Source organism: Heteronotia binoei, chromosome 1 (assembly GCF_032191835.1).
Source record: "Heteronotia binoei isolate CCM8104 ecotype False Entrance Well chromosome 1, APGP_CSIRO_Hbin_v1, whole genome shotgun sequence".
In the NCBI taxonomy this organism is placed as follows: Eukaryota; Metazoa; Chordata; class Lepidosauria; order Squamata; family Gekkonidae; genus Heteronotia; species Heteronotia binoei.
Genome location: NC_083223.1, coordinates 157,459,358 through 157,471,107, shown reverse-complemented (window position 1 = coordinate 157,471,107; position 11,750 = coordinate 157,459,358). Strand labels below are relative to the sequence as shown.

Sequence of the window (11,750 nt, the reverse complement as noted above, 5' to 3'; positions counted from 1 at the left end):
TTTCTATCCAAGAACCATTACAGAGAGGAAAGAAGGCGATGGGGAAGGCTCCCAGATCCCCATATTTTGCATCCATTCACGGGCGAGAGCCCTGCCGCTCCCTCTCCCTCCTCCTCCTCTCTCCTCCCTCCCCCCCTCTGTGTGCTGACTAGGAGAGAGCTGGTTATTCTTGCAGCTCTTGTTGTCTTGGCAGAAGTTCAATGAGCAGCAGGAGGAGGAAAGAGGGGAGGAGGGGGGAGGAAGGGGGAGAGCCTAGCACGCAGGCGCTCCTGGGCACTGTCGAAGAATCGAGTCAGTGGAGCAGAGCGCAACAGCGGCGGCGACGGCTTCTGGAGTCCCCGCCCCAGTGCGAGTGTCTGGGCGGCTGGCAGCCGGCGGGCAGCGCTGTAGTAGCGAGCAGCGAGGTGCGGGCAGCAGGAACGGCGCACTGTAGTGGGGGTCGGAGGCTGCGGTGCTTGGGCGATGCGTCTCGCCACGTCCCTGTGAGTGCCTGCAGCTAGGGGAATTAGGAGAGACTGGCCGAAGGCGAAGCTGCTCTCCCCCCCCCCCCCTTCGCCTCGATTGTTTGGGAAAGGAGGTGGCAAACAGTGCCAAAGCCTGCGGGCAGCTGCAGAACACACAGCCTCTCCGGTGGCGAGAAGAGCAGCAGTGGGAAGAGGAGGCGGAGGCAGAGGACGAGGCGCGGGGCGCTCACTGCCCCTGGACTGGGCCATGTCATCTGCCGCGGTGGCCGTGGCTGCTGCCTCCCGCAGGCAATCGTGCTACTTGTGCGACTTGCCCCGCATGCCATGGGCCATGATCTGGGATTTCACGGAGCCTGTCTGCAGGGGCTGCGTCAACTACGAAGGGGCCGACCGGGTGGAGTTCGTCATCGACACGGCTCGACAGCTCAAGAGAGCGCACAGCTTCCAGGAGGGCCGGGCCCCGCCACCTCCGCCGCCCCATGCCAAGCAGCAGCCCCCTCAGCTCAGCGCCAAGGAGATGCACTCGGCTGCGGCAGCTGCAGCCGAGGTGGCGTCCCGCGCCCCCCAGCAGCCTCACGAGCGCTATTCGCTGGCTGCTGCAGCCCCCTCTGAGCGGCCGCCGCCGCGCCTGGGAGCCGAGTACGGAGGAGGCAGCAGGCAGGTCAATGGCATCCTGGTTCCCAACGGCTTTTCCAAGCCCGAGGAGCCACCTGAGCTCAACCGGCAGAGCCCTAACCCGCGGCGGACTCACACCGTGCCCCCCACCCTAGTGCCTCTCATGAATGGAGCTTCTTTGCCCGCCGCCATCAGCATCAACAGCCGGGCGGCAGCGGCTGCAGCAGCCTCCTTGGCAGCCATCTCCGGAGCTCCGACCCCGCTGCAGGTGTCAGTCTCACAGGCGCAGCAGAGCCAGCAGCAGCCTGGGGAAGTTGGAGGACACAAGCGGCCCGGCTCGGTCTCTTCCTCGTCCTCTAGCGGCGGGGGCAGCGGCGGCGGAACAAGCGACCTAGAGGGCAAAGACAAGGGACAACAGCAGGCACGGGGCTCGTCCGACAACCTGGACCAGCTGGGCGTGGAGAGCAAGAGCCGTGGTGGAGCAGTGGCGGCTGGCTTGGACCAGGACTGGGTGAGCAAGCCCAAGACGGTGCGCGACACTCTGCTGGCCATGCAGCACGGTAGCCACGCTGTGCCCTACGAGAACAAGTTCAAGAAGGAGCCCGGCATGGCGGGCGGGAGACTGCTGGGCTATGAAAGCAACGGAGCCATGGCTAAATCAGGTGAGGAGGATGGGGAGCTGGTTGCTGGGGCCGGGCTCGGGGTGGGGATTGTGGAGGAAAACGCCCCCCCCCCGGAAAAAATAAGCGGGGGGTCGCCATTTCGAGCCCACTTCCTGGTGCCTGCGAGCGGCGCCGTTGCTGAAGCAGCGGCGAGTGGAGTGTTTGGTGTGCTGAAACAGCGTAAGAGGGATGAGTCAGGGCTCTCGCGGATAGACACTGACAGTGAGGGTTTCCCCTCCCCTAGCCACATTCTTTTGCAAGCTGAGCTGAGACGTGCAAGGCAGTTAGCAGCAACAGCAGACATTTTGCTGAATGGGGGAGCTGCAGGCCATATGGTCCTTATACTCTGTGCAGCTCTGACTCTCCAAACGGTGCAAAAGTACAAGCAGGCAAAGAGGCTGTCCTCATTTACAAGCAAGCCAAGGCGGGTCTGGGTGCAAGCGGGCACAACATGTTGCTTGTGCCTTGCTTTTTGCTTGGCTGTGTTCTGAATGAGTGGAGGATTACAAGGATGCAGTGGCTGTTTGGCTCAAGGCCAGTGTGGGAGTGTGGTACAGTGTAGGCGCATTTGAATGCAGCATGTACTGTAGCGTAAGCAGTGGCACGGAATGTTCACCTGCTTTTCAGTTGCTGGCCCACTACCCAAGGTAAGCCAAAGTAACTTGGTTTTAAGCCAGTTTCTGAAAATCAGCTTATCTCCAAGTACTTAGCATGACTGGACTGTGGCTCCCTGGACTTTGCCTTCTGCATTCACATTGGTGTAGCTGTATTTCTGCAACATCTTTCTCCTCTCCAACCCTGTGTTTATAGGGGCACGGGCAGCAAGGAAGAGAAAGCCTTCTCCAGAGCCAGAAGGGGAAGTTGGACCTCCTAAAATCAATGGAGAGGCACAACCCTGGTTACCAACCTCATCAGAAGGAATGAAAATAACAATGGCAGCTGCATCTTTCATGAATCCACCACCGCCAACTGCTTCACCTCATTCTAACCGGACCACACCACCTGAGGCAGTCCAGAATGGCCAGTCCCCTATGGCTGCACTCATTTTAGTTGCAGACAATGCTGGGGGCAACCATGCCTCCAAAGATGCCAACCAGGTTCACTCTACCACGAGGAGGAATAGCAGTAGCCCACCCTCTCCATCAGTGAACCAAAGAAGGCTGGGCCCTAGCAGGGAGGTGTCAAGTCAAGGAGCAAACACTGGAGGGATGGAGCCAGCGCACCCTGCCAGCCTCCCAGACTCTTCTCTGGCAGCCAGCGTCCCTCTGTGCTGCACTCTGTGTCATGAGCGCTTGGAAGACACCCACTTTGTGCAGTGCCCTTCCGTCCCATCCCACAAGTTTTGCTTCCCTTGTTCCAGACAAAGCATCAAACAGCAAGGCGCTAGTGGGGAGGTGTATTGTCCCAGTGGTGAGAAGTGCCCTCTGGTGGGTTCCAATGTCCCTTGGGCCTTCATGCAGGGTGAGATTGCAACCATTCTTGCAGGTGATGTGAAAGTGAAAAAAGAGAGAGACTCGTGACTTTCCCAGTTTTTCAGAGCAACATCCCTCCTTAACTAAAACTGCTTGAATTGTATATATCTATAAATATCTATAAATATCTATATATATAAATATATATATATATCTCCAAGACAAGGGAAATGTAGACTTCATAAAACATGGCTGTATAATTTTGATTTCTTTTTTTGAATACATTGTGTTTCTATTTTTGAAGACAAAAGGTATGTACTTATGAAAGCATTTCCTTTTTTTGTTATAGCAACTCTTTGTTGTGCTTCCTTGGTGACAGTTACTGTTCAGTGTAGGCTGTGACTTGGGCTGCTTTTTCTACAGAGCACTTAGGAAACAAGAAATGCTTCTAGCTGTATTTGTATGCACTTGTTCCCCTCCTTTTTTAAAAAAAAATGCCAAATACATCTTCTGACATTGTAATGATTGCCTTACTGTCTGTGATTTCCTTATTTTTTGTCTTTAACTCCCACCAAGCTGGAGGCATGCAGGTTTTAGATATAAACATGGGGTTAAAGTTGTTGGTAGAATTAACTCCAGAATGCCACTTAGCTCTTGTGGAAGCAGTGTTCCCTTGTTGCAGCTGTAAAAATGGTCAGATTCTTAGAGTGGCTTGTTGCTAGAAGGAAGTTTCCTTCAGAGCTGTATGGGAAGTGAGGAGCTGTTGCATTAGGGATTTTGAGAGAGTTTGGGGTTTTTTTTCTCTTAAAAGGCAGAGTTGACCACTGTTCAAGTGGTTGATTGTAAGATGCAAAACAGCATTTATTCACGGATGACATAATGTTCGTGTAGGATTTTTGAGATAAATTTAATTATTGATTTAACCATAGATCGATGCAGGCAGAATAGCACTGCCATCTTTTAAATAAATCTGTACCTTTTCAGCAGCATTCGATATTGCCATTTTCTTCCTGTTTGTGTGGAAAACGCTGAGGTAGTGTTTTTAATATGGTGCAGGTGGACTTTGAACTTACTTACTAGGGACTATTGTTTTTATGGCTGACATCATATTGCCAGGTAGCGGCAGATCCCAGCGTCTTGAGGTTTTTGTCTGGCTTCCTTATGTTGACAGCATAAAGAAGAATGGGAAATTTTTACCTGAAGTTTCTTAACTTGATTGTTGGGGAAACATTTAATTCTCATTTAAATAAAATGACTTGGAACTTACGTCAACTGCAGTTTCACATGGGCATGCCTTGCCTTTTTAGACTATTTTCAAGAATTCTTTTGTAAAATTACTATTTTGATCACACTTTTTTTTGCATCAGGCAGCAGACTTTTTAAACCAATAAATCATCAGTTACTAGAAATAGTTAAGCCTTCCTGTAGTGTTTTTGTGCTGTTTGCAGTTGTGTTAGCAACACTGCTGTGCAATCCCTTGTAGCTGAGTGTTTATAATATGGTCGCAAGCAACTGTTTGAAGCAGAAAGATGGTTATAAGGTCCCCCCCATCTCTGTGGCAAATAACACTATACGTATTGATGTTGAAAGAATCTGTACGACTAAGTTTAACAGTTTTGGATGCTGTTTGGTCAGACTGTTCTTATGTAATAATGTTCAGGCTGCTTTTTAATGCAGAATAGATTTTGGTAGATTTTTTTTAATGGTCATGACATTTGAAAATCCAAACTGCACATGCACAGTAACTTTTCTTTATGAAGTGTTTTAATAAGCACACCCACTAGCATTGTGTTTCATATTACAAGTCAGTGTAATATTAAATAACAAGATTTGCATGATAAATCCATTACTCTTTAAAATGATAGAAATACATATAGTCCAGACTGGTGTCTTATGTAAACACATTTAGACAGTTTGAGGGGAAAAACCGCACATATATACAACTGTAAAGGATTCTTTTGAACCACTATAGTATGTGGAAATGTGTATTTAGGCACTTTATTAAAATTGGAATTTGAATCGATAGATGGTAAGAAGTTCATAAAAATCTTTCTTGACATGATACCTCATGTATGATACCAATTTGTACAATGGAGAATTTGCGTTTTAAGTAAGAAAATATTCCTAGTAAAATATTACAGAAAGTTCATTGTGATGTCTTGGCACGAAGTTCAGATTTGAGCTTCTGAGTTGAGGTGGGAGGATAACTTTTTTTCCCTGGCTACTGTTATTCAGGAATGTCAAGGTATATTGAGAGGCATTTAATTTAGATCCCCAACAGAAGCCCTTTTATTTACACTTTTTCTTGAATGAGGATATTCATATATTGTAGCCCCAGCAATATCCCTCACTATTTTTTAAAGTAGTTTAAACAGTGGGAAAGTTTAGGTCTTCTCATACCACATGGTGACAGCTGAAACAAACTGTAATGTTTTCCACTAGATTAGACAACTCCTTTCAAATGTGTTAAAGTAATTGGCTCAAACATATAACTTCATATTTCACAATTGTCACAAACTCATTTTTTCATTTCTCCAAACTTGGACCTAATGTCATTTGTTCCTTAATGAGTTTATGACATCATCTCAGTGGATCATTATATATTTACTAAACATTTCCTTGGCTACAAAGTTTTTTTTTAAAGTGCTTTAGCTGCAACAGTACTACCATTAATCTCTGATAACAGTGGAAACTCCGATTCCATTGCAACCAGTGAGAACCATTTATTTCAATGGAGTCAGACTTGCACCCTTATCTTTTTGGAAGTTTTTAATGGTGATAATTTGTATAGCAATAAAGCAAAATGTTTTAATGAGGTGAGAGATTCTCAATCTCACTTTCATTACACTTTTAAGTTACCTTTATTGAAATATCACCTGCACTATGCTTTTGTTGTTTATAGTTGCTAAACTAACACATTACTATTTTTACCAATTATTTTTTATCTTTTGCATTAAATAAAGTGAACGTAGGAGCTTTAAACACTTTTCTGTGAGTGTACTCTTTTTGTTTCCCTTTTTATTAAATTTAAAAAAAATACTGCAGTGGCTAAGATATCTGGACTGTAGCCAAAGCAACTGGATTTTTTAATTTTAAAAAATGTCCTCTTTTGTTGGACCTGGAAAGAGAAGTTCGGGGGAAAACAGAACAAACTGTAAGTTTAAAGAATACTTTTCCTCAAAGCAGACATTCTCATGAGTTCTTGCTGTTGGTTTCTGTTGCTCTCTGAATTCCAAGGGAGTGAGAAAGTGAAGTAGAAAGGTCCTGCAAACTACAATTCCATTGTGCCTCATGAAGATTTGCACTACATACCCAATAAAATCTTACTTATGCAAAGGTTTATTTGGGAGGGTTCTCCCAATGGCTTTTTATGGCAACAGGACCTAGGAATATTTTCTCTGTTCTGGGGCCAAACCCGTCTCATCTTACTACCAGGAAGATCAGGAACAGTGTTCTACTGACCTGAGTCATTGAAAGGATGTGTTTTCACTGTGTCTGCTGCAGATTTGCAAAAAGCATTTCTCCTTGTATATGGCAATCTATGTGAATCATAAGAAGGCTAGTGGCAAACAGCTATTCTAAGCATGTGCAAGTGGAAGAAAGTTAGCGTTCCAAGTAAGAATGTTTAGGACTGGAGTACTAGTGTTTTTGTTATTGCCTTTCTCATTACTGCAAAGTGGTGCATAGGGAAAAATGAAGATGGGTTGCCTTGTACAAATCCCAAGATGCATGTTCCCAATTGAATATAAAGAAGCTGTAGTTTTAAATTTTACACACAGTTTTGGGAAAGGATGTGATTATGATTGTTTTAAAAGTAATTGTTTTAAAAGCACTGCTGTTTTTAAAATACACCTTCAGAATTTCAGTGGGAACTGTTTGTGAGCCTGGAATACCAAACAGTAGTCTTGGAATGCTTGTTACATGGCTATTCAGGTTGCTCAGTGTTCAAAGTAGCATTATTGAGGTACTGGAAGATGTGTAACTAACTGCACTTTTACACACTAACATAGTTTGATACATGACACAGTTAAGCTAGAATGTTTTAAACCAGTTACTTCAGTGGAACTAAATTGGCATAAATCCAAATACTCCCACATACTTGGCTTGTGGTTTGGTTTGAGTGGACAAGTTCCAGTTTTATGTGACATGACTATTTCTGCAGCTGATGGACAAATTGCACTTCAGCAATACAAGCAGTTTTTTTGATATTTAAATACATTTGTACCTACTTATTTTTCAAGCACACTTTTTATAACTGTGAGAGCAAGAAACAAATTTCACATACTTGGCCAAAACTTTCATTCATTTCAGTGATTCCTGCTTCCATGTCAGAATGGTTGGGATTGCATTCATGGACAGATTTGGAAAAAAAATTGCACTGAAATAAGGGGTGGGTGTGTACATACACATCCTCAGATTACTCAAAGCAAATAATATATTGCCATTTTTTCACATTGTAGATTTGCAGTCTTGGTTTGTTTTTTTTAACACATCAGAAAATGTGGGTTCCAATAAGTAGTTTTAAGTTGCACAGAAGCAGTACGACTTGCCTTATTTGAAACTGTAAAGTAAACCTAGTTGTAAATCTTTAAAATTTTTATATTGTTTTGTTTCCTTGCTTTTGGCAATACATTTTAATCAGGAACAAACACAATTCAATTCTGGCAGCTGTGTATATGTCAACAGTACAAATCTACCCTTACATTAGTAGGCAGGTTTTTTCAAACCATCTTTTATATTGTTAGTACATCAGATTACCAATGAAATGGAAGGCTGTAACATAGTTTTATTTAGTTGGTAGAGAATAATAGGTTTCTCTTCCTGATTCTTGGGTGTAGACTTGGAATCATTCAGAAAATGTCACATCTGGGCCACACAAAATCCTGAGTCACCCTCATTTGCTTGCCTTTGTTCAGTAAGTGCTGATGAAGAGGACACGCCTTTCCTCTGTCATAAACTAAGGTCATGCTGTGTTTACAGATGAATGGAGTATACAGTTGCCTGTTTCATCATTTTAAGACTATGGAGATGGGGTGCTTGGATTATTAACTCATCCAGTGCCTTTGGCTAAGCTGTAATAATTAGATATTTTTGTGATTTTGCTATTTTGATTATGGTTAAAAAGGTAAAGGTAGTCCCCTGTCAAGCACCAGTCATTTCCGACTCTGGGATGACATCACATCACAACATTTTCATGGCAGATTTGGGATTGCATTCTGTTGCTCTCTGAATTCCAAGGGGATGGTTTGCCATTGCCTTCTCCAGTCATCTACACTTTCCCTCTAGCAAGCTGGGTACTCATTTTACTGAACTTGGAAGGATGGGAGGCTGAGTCAACCTTGACCGAGATACCTGAACCCAACTTCCGCTGGAATTGAACTCAGGTCTCTTCCTTAACAAATTCATACCCAAATTTAAGATCAAAACAGAATTCAATGTTTTAATTACATGTATTGTATCATCATCATCATCATTTTATTTATATCCTGCCCTCCCCGCCGGAGCAGGCTCAGGGCGGCTAACAATTGTAACGATTGTGATTGCATCTTGGGGGTCTAAACACAGTGTAGTTCTAATAGTTGCTTTGTAATGCTAAAGGATTAGGAGCCCCGTGGCGCAGAGTGGTAAAGCTGCAGTACTGCAGTCAGCCCTCTGCTCACGACCTGAGTTTGATCCCAGTGGAAGCTGGTTCAGGTAGCCAGCTCAAGGTTTACTCAGCCTTCCATCCTTCCAAGGTCAGTAAAATGAATACCCAGCTTGCTGGGGGAAAAGTGTAGATGACTGGGGAAGGCAATGGCAAACTACCCCATAAAAAGTCTGCAGTGAAAACAATGTCACCCCAGAGTGGAAAATGACTGGTGCTTGCACACCTTTAGTTTTTTAATGCTAAAGGATAGTTTAATTAAAAGTCCATTCCTGAACCCACCCCACCCAAAATAGTGGCTTGGGTATTGCAGTCTAGCATCCCAGTCCTAAAAACAGTTATTCAAAACTGAATCCAATCAAAATCAGAGGAATTTACTTAACATGTAGCATATTTAGGATTGGCAAAATCACCACAGAAACACTTATTCTTGCAGAATTCTACCAATTTTTCATTAACATGGTGTTATAATAGTTTAAAGCTGTGAACTGCATATTCTCTGTCTGAGGGCTGCATTCTTCCTATTTACTAATCATATATCCTACTGATTATTTTATTTAAGACTCTTGGGTAACAATTACAAGCACATATTTGGAAATATTCTGAATATGGGATTTACTAAATGCATTTAGGATCACATGTCCAAGCCATCTCTGTGCATCATACAAGAGTTCTCATACTCCCGATGAACCAATGCAACACCAATTAATGTAGTAATAGTTCTAGTAGACCACAGAAGAAACAAACTAATACACAGTGAGAACAATTCTTTAAGAGAGATGTGCAGATCTTTCACAAGAGATATTGTAAAACTGGAAACTGTGTTTAACCCCATACATCAACTGAAGTAGCAATCAGATCATTTAAGAGGCTGAAACAAGTAACACCTTTGCTTGCTGGGGTATTAACCGCAGTTTAATTGCAACATGGAGTCACATGATGTGAGCAGCTATGTTAAGTGCTAGGCAAGCATGATCTGCCCTAAGTGGAATTCGATATTATCTGAAATGGGAGTTGGGGGAAGTAAAAATGTTTCCTCTAATACTGGAAAGGCCACAAACCCCAGCACTAGTTCAAGGAATCATTCCTTATTTATGGCATCAAAAACACAGAAAAGAAGACATGCAACATAACTGCAAAGATCAACTTTAATACATTACAAGGGAAGTGGATTCTAATAAAGAGCTGATAGCAACCTGACATATGTAATTTTCTTAGTTTTATAATGTGTTCCTTCTTCTGAAACTTCTTCAAATAGCACTTTTATCTCAAAAAGCCAGGTTTTTCTTGTCTCTAAAAGGATGTCACAAAGCTGGAAAAGATACAGAAAAAGTCAGGTACAACTATGGTATTAAGAACAGTGATGTACGAGATAGCCTCATTTCACACAGCAAGAGATCAGAGCCATGAAGCAGCCCTGAAAAGAATTGGGCTGTGGAATGATCAAGAGGTTACCTCTGTGTGAAGCAGGTAAGGCACATGAGACTGCATCTGAAGAAGTGAACTTTGACTCACAAAAGCTCACGTTAGAATAAATGTTGTTAATCTGTAAGGTGTCACCTGTCTTCTGATTTGGTGCGTGGGGGGTGCCATTTCCAAGAGCAATGGGAGGCATAGAAGCAGCCTGTATTGGAGAATTTGCTAATAAATTTATAAAATTAAACTATTAATGTTTCAAAAATATATTTTCTCCTTTCTTGGTGTCAGCCAAAGAATTTGATGGGTAGATTTTCTCACACAACACACATGGAATTCATTATCATACAGTGGTTTTAAAAAGGATTAGAGAGACTTGTGGAAGAACCATGGCTATTTGCTGATAGGTAAACAATATTACTGAATATAAGATACTGGGGGTGGGGAGTGGGAAGTATGCATGTAGGAAATCATAACTGTTCATTCCCTGCTTATAAGCTTCCTAACACAACCAGTAGACTTTCTCAACTGGGGAATGCTATTGGTTTTATTTAAACTTTTGTTAATAATAATTAATAGCTGGATTGGACCATTTTACTTCATTTATAGCATGCCATTCTCACTGAGATCAGGGCCAGCTCAGCTCGCCCACTAGGCAAACTAGGCGGCTGCCTAGAGCGCGGAGAGGGTGGGGGTGCCAAATTGGGCTCTCCCCCCTCCCGGTGCCCCAGGCAAGCACCTAGTTTGCCTGCCTCCTCCGCCCCTGCTGCTGCCGCCGGCCCCCTTCCCTTTACCTTCCCACTGCCACCGCCACCCACCCCTCCTTTCTCTTCCCTTCCCTGCTGCCGTGATCACAGCGAGCTGCAAGGTGGCAGCTGCACCCCCTTCCCACCCCCTTTCCCTTCCCTGTCCCGCTGCCACGATTACAGCACGCAGCAAGGTGGCAGGTGCACCCCCTGTTCTGGGAAGAAGGGGGGAGCCAAGCCTTCATTTCAATCCGGTCATTCTAAAGATAAGGTTCACCTGCATCGGGCTGTGAACGGGGGGGGGGGGGGGAGCCGCCTTGCTGCGCAGCACAGGTGTTTGTGTGCAATGGATCACAGCACTGTATTGCAGCACTGCAAGGGGGCAGGGGGCGCCTGCCTGAAGAGCCACACACCCTTGGGGTGGCACTGGCTGCAGGGGGGCAGAGGGGGGAATGCCTGCCTAGGGCGTCATGAACTCACAGGCGGGCGCTGACTGAGATTCAAGTCAGATTACACAATTAGCTAAAACAAATGCAACTACAGTATTCATACAATCAACAATCATGAAAACCAGGATTACAAAATTAAGAGCTATGCATTAATAGTATACTAGACACAGTAAAACAGCATAATACATAACAACAATGAAATAAAACTGGATTTTCAGAACAAACATTTCTTCATAGGAAGGATAACTTAGAGAAAAGCTGTGCATTGTTGAACACATGAAGCTGGCTTATACTGAATAAAACCCATCATTCCATCTAGGTCAGTATTGTCTATGCAGCAGC

At 44.3% G+C, this 11,750-nt stretch overlaps 1 protein-coding gene across 1 annotated transcript; it reads left to right on the top strand.

The window, feature by feature from the left end:
• The first annotated feature begins 223 nt into the window (after positions 1 to 223).
• On the top strand, positions 224 to 6,135 carry IRF2BP2 (interferon regulatory factor 2 binding protein 2). The gene is made up of 2 exons (XM_060243060.1): positions 224 to 1,741; positions 2,552 to 6,135. Exons 1-2 carry the CDS (start codon positions 712 to 714, stop codon positions 3,259 to 3,261), a joined length of 1,740 nt encoding a protein of 579 aa, XP_060099043.1. The 5' UTR covers positions 224 to 711; the 3' UTR covers positions 3,262 to 6,135.
• Positions 6,136 to 11,750: the final 5,615 nt, after the last annotated feature.